The sequence below is a fragment of the Elgaria multicarinata genome, chromosome 5, assembly GCF_023053635.1.
Source record: "Elgaria multicarinata webbii isolate HBS135686 ecotype San Diego chromosome 5, rElgMul1.1.pri, whole genome shotgun sequence".
NCBI classification, from domain to species: Eukaryota; Metazoa; Chordata; class Lepidosauria; order Squamata; family Anguidae; genus Elgaria; species Elgaria multicarinata.
The window spans coordinates 8201015-8219275 of NC_086175.1; the positions used below are offsets into that span (position 1 = coordinate 8201015).

The 18261-nt window shown below is 41.0% G+C and overlaps 2 protein-coding genes across 5 annotated transcripts in view; one reads left to right on the forward strand and one right to left on the reverse strand.

Moving 5' to 3' along the window:
- Nucleotides 1-1658, reverse strand: part of NAA16 (N-alpha-acetyltransferase 16, NatA auxiliary subunit) — a 439249-nt gene extending 437591 nt beyond the window's left edge. For 2 of the 3 annotated variants that reach the window (XR_010025449.1, XM_063125970.1), the window contains exon 1: nucleotides 1555-1657. Coding sequence is in view for 2 of the 3 variants with exons in the window: in XM_063125970.1 (XP_062982040.1) it covers nucleotides 1555-1608 (54 nt within the window). In the remaining variant the exon portion in view is untranslated. Of the gene's footprint in view, nucleotides 1-1554 lie in introns of all 3 variants that reach the window. The other variant, XM_063125971.1, reaches the window with a different exon arrangement.
- On the forward strand, nucleotides 1043-16778 carry MTRF1 (mitochondrial translation release factor 1). Of its 2 annotated transcripts, none has more exons than XM_063125973.1 (10): nucleotides 1043-1065; nucleotides 8359-8794; nucleotides 9955-10046; nucleotides 13155-13236; nucleotides 13462-13569; nucleotides 13668-13840; nucleotides 14443-14560; nucleotides 14989-15125; nucleotides 16110-16208; nucleotides 16554-16778. In XM_063125973.1, the coding sequence occupies exons 2-10, from the start codon at nucleotides 8374-8376 to the stop codon at nucleotides 16674-16676; spliced, it is 1353 nt and encodes a 450-aa protein (XP_062982043.1). In that variant the 5' UTR covers nucleotides 1043-1065; nucleotides 8359-8373; the 3' UTR covers nucleotides 16677-16778. The 2 variants fall into 2 exon arrangements, with proteins under 2 accessions (XP_062982043.1, XP_062982042.1); XM_063125972.1 differs by lacking the exon at nucleotides 1043-1065 and adding an exon at nucleotides 5116-5202.
- Nucleotides 16779-18261: the final 1483 nt, after the last annotated feature.

Sequence of the window (18261 nt, forward strand, 5' to 3'; positions counted from 1 at the left end):
TGGTTATACTAGAGACCCTATGCAAACAGACTGAAGGTGTGTTAATCTCTAAACTGTAATTTTGTATTGTACTGCTGGTTGTGAACAAGTATGGTATAGAAGTACTACTATAATTGCTTTTTTAAAAAAATTGCAGATGGGGCTCAGATATAGTGGCTTGCTGATAACTTCTAGCGAATTCATAGCTGAGAATGACATTGGAACTTGGGACTTCCTTCACACATGTAGCTGCATTTCACTGCACAGTTCCCTTCTTAACTATTAACTGGGAACATATATTTTGGTGTGTTATTTAACTATTCTTCCATCAACACACAAATTGTTATGGAGAAAAAGATAGTAGTGAGGGTACTGAGGGTTCAATATTTAAAAGGCAGATTAACTTCCTATACAAGTTTATGCTTTCTAAAATAAATGTCATAATTTTGTATACATGGGAACTGAGGGATCGGTAAGAACAGTTGCTCTTGAGGAGTCCATATGAATTGGGAAGGGCTCTTCAAATGCAGCATGATTCTAAGTATGTTTACTCAAATTATTTACTCATTGAATGATCAATGTAGTGTAGATCAGTTTAGGATTGCAGCCTGTATTCAATCTTGCTAGGATTGCGGCACAATTGTGTGCACATTTAATCAGAAGTGAGCCCCACTGTATTTATTTGGGCTTACTCCCAAAGTAAGTGTGTACAAGATTGCAATCTTAGTCTTTCCCGTGTGTAAAGATACGGGAAGACTAGGCAGTCTATAATCCAATTTAAGAGACCTGGTATTAGGTACTGGGGGTGGGGTAAGCAGTTGGGGTGAGCTATTGGAAACAACAACAACAACAATAATAATAATAATAATAATAATAATAATAAATTTATTTATTTATTACCCGCCTCTCCCTTTGAATCGAGGCGGGGAACAACATTAGAACAGGAATCAATACATCTTTAAAATTCTTGATTTTACATTGATCTGGGTAGGCCTTTTATACGCATGTGCTTAGTAGAGCAGCTTTCCCCAACCTGGTACTCTCCAGACGTTTGAACTCCAATCCCATCAGCTTCAGCTAGGTCAGGTATGCTGGGAGTTGTAGTCCAAAACATCTAGCAGTCACAAGCTTAGGGAAGGCTATATACTTAAGAGGATGGAGGTAGCAATGATAAAAATGGGACATTAAACGTGAAATCGTTGGGAGAAGGGAGACAGGAAAATAAAGGGGTTAAGAAGCGTTACACTCTTCCCATCTGCCTCCTCACTTTTTGGGGTTAGGGAAGGCCAGGAGGGGCGCGGGCCGAACGGCCGCTTAAATCCCCTCCCCTCAGCGGCCTTAAGTGGGGGGACGCTGGGAAGAGCTGGGCATAAAGGCAGGCGCCACACAAAGGGAGGTTACCTGTCCGGGGGACGAGGCACAGTAGGAAGGGAAGCAATGGAAGGTGTCACCACCAAGGAGGCCCCCCCAAAGCCCCCCCTGCCTCGCCCCACTCAGGTGACACCCCTCCCCCTTCCGACCCACGAGAAAGAGCTGGGAGAGGCTGCGCGCTAGGAAGGCCCGCCGGCTCCTCACCAGGATCCGCTTGAAGAGGTTGCTCTCCTTGGGCGGCAACGGCGTGGACGGCATTGTGGGCTGGCGGGCAGGCTCGCGGGCGGCCTCTTTGCCGCAACGGCTGGCGGCGGCGGCGGCGGCGGCTGCAGTCCCACCGGTAGGGAGGGAAGGAAGGAAGGAAGGAACGGCTGCGGGACTGAAGGACTACCTCATGGCCCCGCGCTCGCCGCCTGGCGCTCGCACGGCTCGATTGGGTAGTCGCGCGCGGCCTGGCCCTGGTCGGCCCGGCCCAGCCCAGCCGAACCAAACCGACCAACCGGCCGGCCCCTCCCGCTGCTCAGACAACCGAGGCGGGCTTGGCGCTCGCAACGCCCCTAGCGGTCCGCCCGCCCAGGCCTGTGGTTGCTATTGCCGAGGAGGCCGCAGCGCGCTGCGCCTGTGTCTGCTGCCTGTCCCCTGCTCGCTTTTCTCCAACTTCCAACCGGCGCCGTAAAATGGCTTCTGAGCTTGCTTCACAAAGCCTGCCAGCTTGGGCAGACTATCTAAGGAACGAGGGCAGTGGAGGAAACCCATCTCTCTCCTGTCTTCAAAAGTCTGTCTCCAGTATTCGAGGCAGCAAGCCTGTGTGCACCAGTTGCTGGGGAACATGGGTGGGAGGGTGCTGTTGCACCATTATTATTATTAATATTATTATTATTATTATTACATGTCTCTTAGAAGTCCCACTGTGTTAAATGGAGCTTACTCCAAGGTAAATATGTACAGGATTAAAACTTTAATAGTTCTGATTTCAAGGGGACGGTTTGGAAATATCTAAATTCTCCAACTCAACTGTTTTGAGGGCTGTGCTGGGATATCAAAACTGAATAGTCAAGGCTGTTGCTCATTGGTAAAGCACCTGTTTTACATGCAGAAGGTGCCAGGTTAAATGCCTAGCATGTCCAGAGAGCAAACCAAAAGAAAAAAAAAACCCTGTTTGAAATCTTAAGAGAGCCACTGTCAGTAGGTGTTGATAATATTGGGCAAGATGGACCAACCCTCTGATTCAGTATAAGGCAGCTCCATGGAGCCCTGACAACTAACACAATGTCTCATGGACATGGCAGTAGCTTAGACTGCGAGCATTGCCTTCTCTGCCTGCCTTTTTGTGTTTTACTGTATTAGAAGCAGAAGCATAGCACTCAATTCTATTTTAAACAGGAGATGACAATTCCTAGGGTGACCCTATGAAAAGGAGGACAGGGCTCCTGTCTCTTTAACAGTTGCATAGAAAAAGGAATTTCAGCAGGTGTCATTTGTATATGGGGAACCTGGTGAAATTTCCTCTTCCTCACACCAGTTAAAGCTGCAAGAGCCCTGCCCTCTTTTGCATCTGGTCACCCTAGTATAGCTCCTGCAGCTTTAACTATTGTGACAAAGAGGAAATTTCACCCCGTTCTCCATATATACAAATGACACCTGCTGAAATTCCCTTTTTAATACAACTGTTAAAGATACAGGAGCCCTGTCCTCCTTTTCATATGGTCACCCTACTTTTGCCCAATGCTGGGCCTCAAGGCGGCCTTACAAAGTTTAAAACATACATGAAGGGGGGGAAACAAAACCATAAACGTTTAAAATACACAACAAAATTATAAGACATTAACATAGATGGAGGGCCAGATTATTCTGCTGGAACAAAAAAGTTTTAACCTGCTTCCAAAAGCCCATCAAGGAGGGAGCCAGACTAGCTTCCCCGGGGAAGAGAGTTCCAGAGCACTGGAGCAGCCACCAAGAAGGCCCTCTCCCATGTTGCCACCAAGCGCGCCTGTGGAGATGGTGGGACTGAAAGAAGGGCTTCTCCAGAAAATCTTAAAGCACGGGCAAGCTCATAAGGGAGAATATGTTCTTTCAAATAACCTGTACCTGAGCCATATAGGGCTTTATAGGCATAACCATGTCCTGCTTTGTTGCTCCCTGGTCGACAGCTGGTTGGCCACTGTGCGAACAGAGTGCTGGATGAGATGGACCCTCGGTCTGATCCAACATGGCGCTTCTTATGTTCTTAATATAGAAGTATAGCTTCCAAATCGCGTCCAGTTCTGGGCTCCTCACTTCAAGAAGGATGCAGACAAGCTGGAGCGTGTTCAGAGGCGGGCAACCAGGATGATCAGGGGTCTGGAAACAAAGCCCTGTGAAGAGAGACTTAAAGAACTGGGCATGTTTAGCCTGGAGAAGAGAAGGCTAAGGGGAGACATGATAGCACTCTTCAAATACTTAAAAGGTTGTCACACACAGGAGGGCCAGGATCTCTTCTCGATCCTCCCAGAGTGCAGGACACGGAATAATGGGCTCAAGTTAAAGGAAGCCAGATTCCAGCTGGACATCAGGAAAAACTTCCTGACTGTTAGAGCAGTACGACAATGGAATCAGTTGCCTGGTGAGGTTGTGGACTCTCCCACACTAGAGGCATTCAAGAGGCAGCTGGACAACCATCTGTCACGGTGAGGCAATGCCAGCTGGATAGACAGGCTGAGTTCAGACGACACGCCAATCGACTGGAGGGGTAATAGGAACAGAATGGGAAACAACCATTGATTAGCGTGTCATCCAAACTCAGCTGTAAGCTTTGTTTCTTAATTCATGGTTGTTCCAAACTCTAGCCTTTTTTCCTTGTCACATGGAATTTAAAGGGGTTACTAAGAACTGTGCCAACCTTTCTCTTCACAGTTCCGTATCTCCATCTGCATACTTTCAGCTTGGGTCCTATTTCTTGGGCATGATTTATACAGAAACAACATGGAAAGCTCTTAGCCTTGTATGGATTCCCCAAGCACCTGTTGGGTGGTTAAATGCACTTACACATGCTGGCCCATGTGTAATGGTAACACCAGCAGTTCACTTAACAGGTTCGTTGATTGGTGACATGCTAACATTAACATGTATAGGGCTGGATCAGACCAAGGCTCCATTTAGTCAAGCGCTCTGTTCATACTGCAGTCAACAAGTTGACCAGGATCCCACAAGCAGCACACCCTACTGCCTATGTTCCCCAGCAAATGGTGTATATAGGCTTACTGCCTTGGATACTGGAGGTAGCACATAGCTGTCAGAACTAGTAGTCATTAATAGCCTTCTCCAGGCCCCAACTTGAAGTACTAGAGTTCATATAAATGTTTGCCACTTCAGTGAAACTTCCCCATATATATATTGCAGAGACGTGGTGGTGTAGAGGAGGTGGTGTGTAAGTCAGTAAACTTGCAAAATGCAAGGACACACTCAACCATCTCGTTCAGTCTGAAAATGATATGAAGGCAACCATTCCCATGTAAGGAAGAAAGTAAAGCAATGATTGGAGGGTACCAATAAGGCACAGGCTATCTAACTCCTCTCTTGGTGACCTTGGTGCTTGGGAAAGGGCAGGTTCTGCTCATATCCACACATTAAATAGATTCTGTGTATTATATACATAGGGTTGTGGCAATTAAGAGGTTAACTAAAAAACATTTGCTCTAGCATTCTGGGACTTGAAGTACATAGTAAGATCGCTGGGAGATGTAGTTTTCTCTCACTTCCTTTGTGTTTCTGAAGGACTTCCGTTTTCTAACAAACTATATGTATTGATATGTTGAATAAGGTTGGTGTTGAAAATCATTGTGCTACTTTCAGCAGGAATTGACTGAATATCAGGTACCATCTTACCTATTTTCTGTAAACTGTGTTGTAAAAGAGTTTGCAAAAAGGTATTGGTAATATTGTGTATGTTTGCGCCATCTCTGGAATTGTAGGGTGACCATATGAAAAGGAGGACAGGGCTCCTGTATCTTTAACAGTTGTATCAAAAAGGGAATTTCAGCAGGTGTCGTTTGTATAAGTGGAGAACCTGGTGAAATTCCCTCTTCATCACACCAGTTAAAGCTGCAGGTGCCCTGCCCTCTTTTAAATCTGGTCACTCTAGTATAGCTCCTGCAGCTTTAACTGCTGTGACAAAGAGGAAATTTCACCAGGTTCCCCATATATACAAATGACACCTGCTGAAATTCCTTTTTCTATGCAACTGTTAAAGAGACAGGAGCCCTGTCCTCCTTTTCATAGAACTATTAAAGTTTTAATCCTATACATATTTACCTTGGAGTAAGCTCCATTTAACACAGTGGGACTTCTAAGTAGATATGCATCCGATTTCACTGTAAGGGTGTAATCCTGTGCACATTTACTTGGAAGTAATTCCCACTGATTAAGTGTGCATTGGATCAGATGGTAAATGTAATTAAATCAAAATAATGGGTCTATGGATTTTGCCATGAATGTGTGATCTTCATTTGGTTCATTTAGTTTTTCAGGCTATAATGGGGTCATAGCATAAAATATTATATAGTTTTCTTACTACCTCCTAGCTTTCAAAATCTAATTCCCTTTTTGTGCAGTTCTTCAGGTTGTTTTTGCTGGGACCTTGCCTGTATATCTTTGTGATGTTGTAATACAACTTTAAAGTGATTAATTCAATGAACTATAAATATTGAGCACAAATTTTACTTAAACTGTGGGTGTAATCCCCAATTACTTAAAAATCACAATTCTGTGCAGTACAAAGTCATGTATAACAAATTCTCATAGAGCCCAGTACTAGCTACAGTAAGTAGGAATGAAAAAGGGCAATATATGGTGGAGATGATAGAATAGTAGTTAAAATCACTCCTTGTTGGATGCTCATGGAATTAAGAGAGAGAAAAATGCATGATGATCTCAAAACAAAGCCAAACACATTTCAGCCTGAATAGCCTTCCTCAGTGGCTTGAATCAAACCAAAAATTAATTATTTAAAAAGCTTACACATTAATATACATTATTACAAATCATTTGAAATTATAATAGTCATTGATAGATAAAAATCTAACTCACCAGATTAGATCCTGGTGCTGCTTATACAGTTCTTAATATGCAGCCCAGCTATCCAATTTGTATTGGAGTACCAAATATCAACAGTGCGCTGCAAGAAATAGTATGTAGATCAGGAGTGTCCTCGTTTTAAAATTTTGACCAGAATTATTTTTTGAAAACAGAAATATTTATAGCAAGTTTCTAACCACTTACCACTGCATGTTCCACATTCAGTATATCAAAGTCTGTGACTGGGTTCGGATGACACGATATCCAGCGGTGGATTAAATAGTCAATGGTTGGTTATTTTGTGGTCTTTTGGGACTTTTTCACACCATGGTTGGTTATTCGGTCAAAATAATAATAATAATAATAATAATAATAATAATAATAATGTATTTATTTATACCTTACCCGTCTCTCCCTCTAGATCGAGGTGGGGAACAACATAAAATACAAAAATGTTATAAAATACATAAAACTGATTAAAACATATAAAACCAATACATTGTTAAAATAACAACCAGACTTCTTAAAATTTTACTGGCTAGGCTTGCCAGAAGAGATCAGTCTTCATAGCTTTTTTATATTCAGAAAGACTGTTGAGTTGGTGAATCTCTTCCGGCAAGCCATTCCACAGTCTGGGAGCAGCAGAAGAAAAGGTCCTCTGGGTAACAGTTGTAAATCTAGTTTCAGCTGGCTGAAGTAAATTCTTCTCAGGGGACCTGAGTGTGTGGGGCGGATTGTACAGGAGAAGACGATCCCACAGGCAACCTGGACCCAAACCATGTAGGGCTTTAAAGGTAATAACCAACACTTTATACTTTGTCTGGAAACTGATTGGCCAGTGAAGAGATTTTATAATTGGTGTAATATGGTCACCCCTAGGTGTCCTGGGGACCAGCCTGGCTGCCATATTTTGAACGAGTTGAAGTTGGAATTTCCATCAGTACACAATCTTAATTGTCTGTTATAATAAAATTTTGTTTTAAGTTGGAGCGACAGTTTACAAAACAAGATTGATAACCTTTTATGGACCTGAGGGCTGCATGTGATCCTGGCTCAAGGGTCGGGGGCCACCTGTGTGCGCACACATACACACACATACATCCCTTGATCCTGATCCAGACTGATCTTTCCTTGTTGATAGCTGCAGTGTCAGGATCACTGGGGGAGGGGATAGAGAGAAGTCATGGCACAATTGGCAGGAAAACAGCGGCAGGAGGGGAGGGAATTTGGTGGTGTGTGTGTGTTAGGGCACCCTTGCTGGCCTGTAGGTTGTGCACCCTTGCCCTATGGCTACCAAAGGTATTAGTCGTCCTTACCAGAGGGTGTGAAATTATTAGTTCAGAAACTGGATATTTCCTGAAAAAAACACTGAACTTTGGAGTTCCTGTTGATAAGATTAATCAGAACTATTAGGAAAGATTCATCTTGGCTTTTGAATGTCTTTAAATTTGAAATGATTTGTCAATAACATGGGATGTGTAAATTTATTCTTATAACAGCATGCAAATCTAGCAAGTTTCCTGTGAGCTCAAGTTGACTCTTACTAAAAACAGGATATGATACCAGAAACACAAAAAGTTGTTCATGCTCTACCTCTGCAGTGGCTTGTTTTGATTAAAGTTTATACATTTCACTGAACTATCAATCTATATGTGTATCCATTCCTAGGGAGGGAAGTTTGAGAATTCAAGGTCCTAAGAATGTGACATCCTTGGCAAACTTCAGATTGCCATATGTTTAAAATAAATATTAGTAACCTACCTCATAAAGCTACTAGGATTGTAAATGAGATTTAATATTATAGGCTGAGATACAAATATAATGCAGTTTAAACAATGTTTCAAAAATTGAAATAAGTACAGCTTTGGAGAGCAAAACTAGGTCCTTTAAATAGATAGCTCATTAAAATAAAAGTCAGTGGGAAATTCTGAACTCTGTTGTTTTTTTACATTACAGAATATTAAAACTGAGATGAAACCTCACCAACAGATTCTCCTTTTTCGAACGCTGTTTGCGAAATGCTATCACTATCGCCAGCGGTGCCATCTTCCTTTACTTGCTAAGAGAGCTACTCAGTTTGTAGAACTGAATACCTTTCAGCACAACTATTTGTGGAATACAGTTACCTCTACTGTAGTATTTAATAACTGCTCAAGGAGATATCACCAGACTTCAAGAACTGTGTGGAACCATGAAATCTTGCAAAAGTATTTGCAGACCTTAAGCCAAGAATATCAAAGGATTGATCAGTTGCTAAATGACTGCTCAGTAAATGAAGACAGAAGAAGGGATCTGAGCAAAAGACATGCTGAATTGTCCCCACTTGCTCTGGCGTTAAAAGAAATACAAGAGGCAAAAAAAGGAATTCAGGATTTGGAGATACTGTGTGCAAGTAAGTTACACGTCTGTTTCTCGTAGTTCACTTTTCTCTCTCTTCCCCATCCCATCTTTCAGCTTTTCATAGTTCTTTTGCTTTCGTTCCACTTAGTAAAACAGTTATTTGTGCACTAATTTTCTGACATCAAGTAGCTCGTTATAACTCATTTGTTCCCTCCTAGTTTTCCAGACCATTCCAACTATCTCTCACTTCTAAACTGCATGGGTATGGATTACTCCAGAAACTAGTAAGGAGTAGGCCCAAATATAGTTTGCAACCAAAGATGCACGTGCATGTTGGGATTAATTCAAAAGTCACTGATCTGTTTCTAACTTGTTTCTTCAGTGTGTTGGAACCAGTAGCAGTTTACATAAATTATTGGAGCAGCGTGGGTGGGTGCGTGGGGTTGCTGTAGGAAGTGTCTTGCTTTAGAAGTGTTTACGAAAGTGACCTTTTGGAGCATTTTTAAGAAGTTGTGCCACTGTTGTCACTTCTGTTAGCTTTGGGCACAATGCACTTGCTGAAGAACAGTGTTGTGGAACTCATGAGAACCAATGACTTGCCATAAATCATACCAGCAAAGGCAGAATGTTGTAGTCTCTTTTCTTGCTGTCACTACATGCCTTAGTCATTAAGAAACACTATCTGCCTTACTAGTTGCTCTCCCGTTCCCCAGCAACTAGCTAAGTAATAGTCTTGTCCACTTTTATCACTCTCTTCTATTGGGAGGAAAGAGGCTATTTTCTGGCTATTCCAAGAGAGCTTCAGTTAATGGTAAGTATAGAAATGTAAAAAATGCATAAAATAAATTATATTCATTTCTTCCTCTCCCCTTTAGCATATTTGTTGATATAGACACCTCTTAAATTTCATCATGTAATAGAAGCTATTTCATGGTCGTGAAAAAAAGTATAACATAATTCTATTTTAAAATTTCTCTCACCACTTTTTTGTGGCACATTGTCTTTGGATGAGCCTGGGTGCAAATTTGCAATCTAAATTCTACCCTTGCATTGGCGGGAGAAAGCAGTATACATATATAGGAAATGTGTGAAGATTGTTCCCAAAAGAACAAAAGTGAAATGAAATGTAACAGGACTGTTGGTGTGGATGCACCCTATTTATTTTAAGCTGAACATGACTGCTTAATGTTTACTTCTGCCATTTGATCCTAGAGCTAGACATTCCAGAAGAGAAACAACTGCTAGAACTTGCTCTAGAGGAAAAGGAAGTTATTCATCAGACCATCAGCACTCTGTATCAAAAGGTGAGCAGTGGAACATTTGAGTCCTGTGATTTAATTTTAAATACTCTCCTGATCCATCTTATACGATGCTAGGAACTTTGTACATGTGAACAGCTGCTTTGCGTCCGCAGACTTCTGCAGGGGAAAAGCAAGACGGATCTAGTGAAGTGCTGGTTATCATTAGATGTCATTATATGTGGGGAAAACTAAGTGATTTATAATAGTACCCACTGCGCTTTGAGCATAATCATGCTAGTACTTTGAGTTTGAGCTCCTGCACACGTAGAGTGGGGATGCATCTTGCCATCTTTCAGTGTGGCTATTGAAAGTAGCAGGCATTTGATTTTTGTAACATTGGGTGCATTTCTTCTAGAAGTGCCTTTTTGCATACACACATGTGTGGATGGAAACTGCCATATTACTGGACATAGTAAGGACAATAAATGTTGAGGATGACCAAAAAAAAAGTGCAGTCAAGATATTAGATATTCTTGAACAGTATAATAATGGAATAGATAAGCAGGAACATACATTGCCAAGGGGAGGTGGCTTTAAAACCTTGGGGCTTTGCATGATTGGGACAATATGTCACACACAGCCTCTCCTAATCGGGAGGCACTTGATCCAACAATGAAAACCTCTGCAAGAGGACAGAAAATCCCGGGTGCACAAAAAAGGGGTAGCACTAATAAACTCTTGGAAGTTTGTAGGATTGGGACCAAACTTCATACAGAGCCTTCCCCCAATGCAGCCTTTCTCAACCTGAGGCGCTCCAGATGTGTTGGACTACAACTCCCAGAATGCTGGGAGATGCAGTCCAACACATCTGGAGCGCCCCAGGTTGAGAAAGGCTGCCCTAATGGAAAATAAGAAAAAATAAAGAAAAAAGCCAAAATGAGCATTTCCCTCATTACCTAAAGTGCACAATTGCTCAGGGATGAATTGGCGGAAATATTTGTTTATTTTCCAAAGGTTTATTTGTGCCAGCCCTGTTTGGGGCACCCTGGATTTTACCTCCTCTGGGTGAAATCACACAGGATTTTGAAGGTGGATTGGGTGCTCCCTACTAGGGAAGACTGCCTATGAAGTGTGGTCCTGATCCTGCAAACCTTCATGTGTTTATAGAGCGACGGCAGCTATATGATGTCTCTCCGCATGACTCTGCAGGCAATCAACTTAACCCACGTGCCCAACAGACTATATGATAACCCACACTAGTTTAAATAACCCCCCTACTGCAGACCATGGGTTATCAGAGTGAGTTATTTTGGGCAAATAACTCATCCTGGGTTTAAAAATTCGTGTCATCCATTGGGAATTATTTAAAACATGATGGATTAAATAATCCCATTATTTAACCCATTGTGGGTTATCATGTCATCTGAACCCAGTCAGTATCTCAGCACTTATTTCTCACACACTGATGCTCTTGGATTGAGCCTGGCATATTACAGATTCAGCCTTGCATGGCTACTTATTCTTGTCAGTATTTTCTGCTGTTATCTAAAATAGGGGTGGGCAACTCGTAGCCCCCCACATGTTTTGGCGTACAACTTCCATCAAGCCTCACTATTGGCTATGCTGGATAGGGCAGATGGGAGTTATAGATCAAAACGTTTGGAGGGTCACAAGGACTCTCATTGAAATGGAGAACTGTCTCAAGATACCTTCCAGTTCACCAAACCTGATACCATTGGTTACTGCTCACGATGCTTGAGTGTCCTTTTGGCTCATGAACGATGATTAGCTCTGGAGTCCTTGTTGACCTTTCCAAAATAAGTCTAGTTTGACTCTGAAGCAATGGGTCTTTACAGATGTTTATTTACAGTTAGCTCTCAATTGTGCTTATGTAGAAAGGGAGGCTTCTGATGTTACTTTATGTCTTTGAGGTTGAATTATATGTTCTGGTATTGGACAGGATGTTTAAAATTGATGGTTCCTTTGATAGAATATTTTGAGGGGTGATATCTTTTTGCAATAGATGCTTCAGAGGTGTCTTTTTCTTGCTTTGATGCTCAGCAATTCACTTCAGTTTACTTTCCAGCTTTCCCCTCTGCCTCTGGTCCATTCAAGGGCTTATCTGCTTTCTACCTCTTTGGCTTTTAGTTGTCCATAGCTTGTGTCTCATGTAAATGAGGTCTCACTTTTTAGGAAGCCCGTTATCTGTGTTTTGGATTCCCCCCCCCCTTTCCTGATAAGCTGGATACTTCCAGATGGTGGATTCCTAGCACTAGCAATGAGAAGGCATTATGCAGTTGTACTGTGTTTTTTTTCATACTTAACTCATTTTCTGTGTTAAGAAAAAAAGATGGAGTAAATGGTGACAAAATGTGCAGGGCTATGAGTAGATGTCATTTCGACCCCTGTAAACCTCTGTGAATGAGGCAGGGCAATGGCGCCATAAAAACCTAATCTGGTACTAAGGCCACAGCAAAATGGCAGAGCATTCTCCAAGTAGGTCTAGAAAAGAGTCCTGCCTGAATTCCTGGAGAGCCACTGCCAGTCAGTGTCGACAGTACTGGGCTAGATGGACCTATGGTCTGACTCAGTATAAGGCAGCTCCCTATGTTTCCATGGAAGTACCCTAAATCTCCAGAGTTTCAACTTCATGGAGGCAAGAGGTCTCAGTCCTGTATTCCTGTATGTAATGTCCTGTATTCTTGACGTTTTAGCTGTTGTGTAGGGAAACATGACCTGTTCTAGCTGACTGCTTTTGTGGAGACAGGGTAATGTTACTGTAGTGTAAATGCAGGATTTCTAAAGACTCAACACTATACTTTATAGGCCAATAGCCAAGGCATGCTATCAAGGATAAGGACTTTCTGCAGCCCCACTGTAGTAAAACTTATGCACGCTGGTTTGTGAGGAACTGTGGGGATAAACAGAAAATTCTGTTTCCGTGTTATGATACTGTGGGGGAAAAGATACTGTGTTTCTGTATGCAAGAAATTTGGGTGAACCTGCTCCTGAACAAACCCAACAGAAAAATAATAATGTTTTGTCTCTGCTCATGTGACTATAGCTTTGACAACTGTCTGCCACTTTGTACTTATGTAGGGATTCCAAGCTCTAGAAGCTCAAAAAGCACTTCCAAGACTAAATTTTGACTTCTGAGTCATTATTTTTCAGATTTTCCAGATCTTGATACCAAGGGGAAAATATGATGAAAGTGATGTCATAGTAGAAGTAACATCTGGCAGAACAACTGGAGGTCAGCTAAGTCATCAGAAGTAAAAGTTATTCCAAACCATACTCCTGGTTTGCAAAACTGTATTTTATCAACTTGTGTTCCATTTTATCAATGTTTTGTTTTAAATTCTAATCACAAATGCTGACTTAGATAAACTAAATTATTACTACTAGTAGTAGTATACTGAGGAGTGCAGTATTCCTAATAAAATTCCAGTAACTTTCAGAAAAAATTCTTACGTTTCAGGTGATATTTGTCAGCAATTTACCAAAGAAGTGTTTGAGATGTACCGGAACTATGCCGATTACAAATGCTGGACGTTTGAGATTATGAAATATACTCCTGCTGATTATGGTATGGGACTACCCTGTTATGCCAGCCATACAGATGGCTTAAAAGGATTGCCTCCTTCCTGCTGCCTAATATGTAATATTTATTATATGCTTTTGAAGGTGGGTTACACCATGCTGCTGCTCGTATTTTGGGAAACAATGTCTACAGGCATTTGAAATATGAAGGAGGTACTCACAGGGTGCAGCGAATCCCTGAGACTGGTTTATCTTCAAGAATGCAGCGGATTCACACTGGCACCATGTCAGTCATTGTCCTCCCTCAGCCAGACGAGGTGAGATTAACAATAATTAAATGTTTTCATTCTAGCTACTATCTCTTTGTATTTAATTTCATAAAAGTTAGTTTTTAAATAAATGGCTGTTTTCTTGGCTATAACTACATGTGGAAGGATGTCACAAACACTTCACACCATTGGAGATAGCTTTAACTTCTGCATGTGTTTGACCGTGTTCAATTAAAAAAAATGGATTGGCATCCCCTGGGATATTCCCTGTTTGTGTTCTATTCCATTTGGCTTCGTGTTCAATACGTTGAGGGGCCTGCTGGGTGCAGCAACTGCGTGGATACATGGCATCTATCCTTAAATGGCAGGCAATAGTTAATAAAGAACATGTCCCTGCCCAAACAAATATTACCAGTCAAAGATTGCATTAAAAAATGCAAACACATGGCCGCTGTTCTTGAGCAGATACCCCAGGTAGTGCTGTTCTTTCGATCCTCTGGGCAGGAAAGGAGTGGTTTCAGATGAAGGAAAGGAGGTTGGTAGTAAGTGGAGTCTCTCTCCCATGGTGAGAAACATGTATATATGTTAATGTATAGCCATGCAATTTCATATAAGGTAATAAAATTGTTCTAAAACTGTTTTCTCTCAAGGTAAAGATTAAAGTAGACTCAAGAGATTTGCGTATAGATACATTTCGAGCCAAAGGGGCAGGAGGACAGCATGTTAATACAACAGATAGTGCTGTAAGGATTGTACACATTCCCACAGGTACGTTTTTTGTTTTGTTTCATTTTATCGTTCTTTTAACTTGTGGTGTTTTAATTTGTTTTCGGAACCTGTTGAAGGGTTGGGTATAAATCTCTTAAATAAAAAAAATTGCATGACTTCTGTTGTATCTAGCTCCAAGCTAAGCTTGGGGGTTGGCTGCCTCATCATGCCCTAAATATTTATAATTATAATAAGCTATTTTCCTGGAAATCATTTCTAATGGTAATATTTCTTTTGATTCTATGTTTATATAAAAATTTGCATTCTCTGCTAGAAAAACGTTTAAAAGAAACGCATGCATTTTGTTCCCTAGAACATGGTATTTTATGTTTTACTAGGACAGAATTGTAGTTCTGATCAGGCTAGCATCCATGTTTTACAAGACTTATTTGGGCGATCTCTGATAGATACTTTCTCACACTCTCAAGGGTTAACAGTTGAGTGCCAGCAGGAGCGATCTCAGCAAATGAATAGAGAAACAGCTCTGCAGACACTGCGGGAGAAGCTGTACCAGCAGACTGTTGAGAGAGAGCAGCAGCAAGAGCAGAGTGTTAGAAAGCAGCAGGTGAGGTCATATTCCCTCTGCCTTAGTTTCAATATTAACAAGAACGGCAGTAGAAGAGCTTGGGAAGGTTATTGGGTAGAAACTGAGTAGTCTTGAAACTAGTTGGAGTTGATGGTACATGCCTGGATTGTTTTGACTCATCATAGACCAGCTCTTCATGTTCTCCTCTATGTTCTAGTTGGATATTTTTTTTACTACACTCGTAAAGTGACAGGTTACTTTTCCTGGTCTCATACAATCCAGGCCTGCCATTTAGATAGCTCTTTTGACTCTGATCTGCATGCTGTGCAACTAGTTTGCAGTGCAAATAAGAATCACTTACTGTGCAATTATCTCCAGATCACAGGGCAACTGAGTGATTTGTTTCCATTTGTGCACTGGGAATAATTATAACCTTTCCCATAAATTCAATAAATTAAAGATTATTATGTTAAAAACACATTGTCCCAAAGTGAAATTTCAAGAATGGTTATAATGGTGCACATACTTTTAAATGTGCATACAATGGCACTGTTTGCACATAACGGCAGCATTCAGCAGGAAAACTTGGGTTAATCAATGCATGATTTGTGGAAATGCACACCACTTCTGGTTTTCAGCAACAACCTACGAGTGTTGCAACGTGATGGCACTTTGGGTTGTAAATGAGTTAAACAATCCAAAGTTAACTTAAGAACAGACCACGGATTAACTTCGGGTTGTTTAACCCACGAACAACCCACTGTGCTTGAGTTCGGATGTTACTGTAACAACCTATGAATGAGATATTTGTAATAAATCGGCGGTTTAACCCTGCAATTCGTGGGTTAATTAACCCATGATTTGCCACTGAACACCACTATTACATGGTCAACAGAAACCCTTAATTGTCAATTTTGAAAACAAAGTACTTTGTCATTAAGCAACAGTAATGATATACTGAAAATGTTTGAAATATTGTATTTTTAAAAAAATTGTAAAACAAATCAAAATATTATTTTATAGTTAGGGACAAGATCCCAATCAGAAAGAATTCGCACGTATAACTTCAGCCAAGACAGAGTCACTGACCACAGGATCTCTTATGAAATCCGTGACATCAAGGTATTTATTCTAAATAAGATATTACTCTGAAGAAAATGTGAGAATATAGAACTTCTCATATAGCTGACTCTCATGGAGCCAGACCATTAGTCCTTCTAGTCCAGTATTTTTCTGGCTAGCAGTGGTCTTCCAAGGTCTCAAGCCCTGCAACCTGACACCCCTTTAAGTGGAGATGTTAGGGATTGACTGTATGATGGCATCAAAAGTGTATTTGTATATATGAACTGTGCCTGAATAAAAACTGAAAAGTAGGCCCTGAGCATTTAATTTACTGTTGAAATCCTAGCTTACTTTGATCTTCTCAGTCTACAGCAATTTCCTTAATTTCCCCTCATCTTTTGATAGGAATTTTTAAGCGGCAAAGGGCTCCTGGATGAACTAATCAGCAAGCTGTTGGAGGCTGCAGAGATGGAGTCTTTGATTGAACATTTGGAAAACAATTTTAAATCTCAACAAGTGAACTCCTGACTTGATTAACTGTATTCAATAATAATTCCTGCTCTTAATGTATGTAAAATTAAGTGGAAACACCTAAGAGTTTTTACTATTAAAAGATGCTATCAGTCATTATCACTGTTTCTGACTTTATGGCTGTTATCCAAAGAAGTGGTATACACTTGTAGGTAGAACTTTATACAGCGACTGTATTGTCTGGTGCTTTCAGGCTCCATGGTTGGTGTGAGAAAGGGGATAGGTTGGGCTTGGTTAATCAGAAGGGGCAAAACAGCAGTTGTATATGGAGGATGCAGCTGGGTCTTCATCCTAGTGAAGAATGAATATTTTACCCCTCATATTCAAAAATACTTAAGGGTGCAAAAAAGAAAAGAAAAGCTGCAGGCAGGCAGGCACACACACACACACACTTGCTGTGCAATTGTCTCCAGATCACGGCTAGAGGTGCCTGTCGGACAAAGAACCCCCTTTTCATGGTCAAATGCAAAAGATCAAAGCCTCATTTCTATACATATTCTAATTTTTAAAAGGTTTTACTTAAAAGGCTTTCCAGTTTGTAAGATTCAAAATCACAGGATAGTTATTTAACAACTTAAATTGTAAATCCAAAAAACTGATCAAGATTCCAACACACTATTTATCAACAGTGGGCAGTATCCAACGGTGTCAATCCGCCAATTCAAATAGCACTAAGAGTGCTTCTCCTAATCTTTCTGTTGCGCAAGTGGTTGCGCATTACAGTTGTACAAGCATAACCAGTTGCATAACTGTTTGGCAAACATAACTTTAGTTGGCATCCCTCTTGTGCATAGTTTGGAACCTGGGTTTTGCTAGGCCAATGACATTTGTGCTAGCAGAATGACACAGTTGGATACTGCTCACCAATATATAATTAAGAGAATTCTGCATTAGCTAACCATTTCTGAAGAAGTGAAAAATCATGGATTCCCAAAGTACTGAAAAATTAACGAATGATGATGTTGAGAAAAATCCAAGTCAGGATGTGTAAGTTTCTTAAAACTATTCTGCTATGTTGTTAAAATCAACATATGTTATGCTGTTGACTTTAACAGTACTCACGAGTGGGGGGGGGGGATCCTATGTTATTTATGACTAAGCTGGTTAATTTTTTTAAGCCCCTCTTTGCTGTTAATTGTCTTATACACAGTAATGAGAAAGGGAAATGCAGACGGTAACTCCACCCTATTACTCAGTTTTTGATGTCCCCAGTGAAGACACCGAAGTTTATCAGCCAGATCTTTCCTTCCTGATCTTTCCAGAGCATCCTGAAGCAGTTTTGTCTTATTAAGTTTGTTCCACGATCGTTGATACCTGCATGTGAATAGCAAAGAGAGATGCATAATAGTCACAGGAGAAAACTTAACCATTTGGATAGTGCTGTCAAACATGCTTGGCCAAAGAACAGTTGCTGGGGTATCTCATAGAGACTTTGCTGGGTAATCTACAAAATATAATTGTGCTATTACGAGTGGTGTGACAAGTGTTCCTAGTATGGTCAGACCTGGCCATTGTCATATAAGCATTGGTTAGATTTCCATTGGACTATAATAATACACTCTTAAGTGGGGCTGCCTTTGGA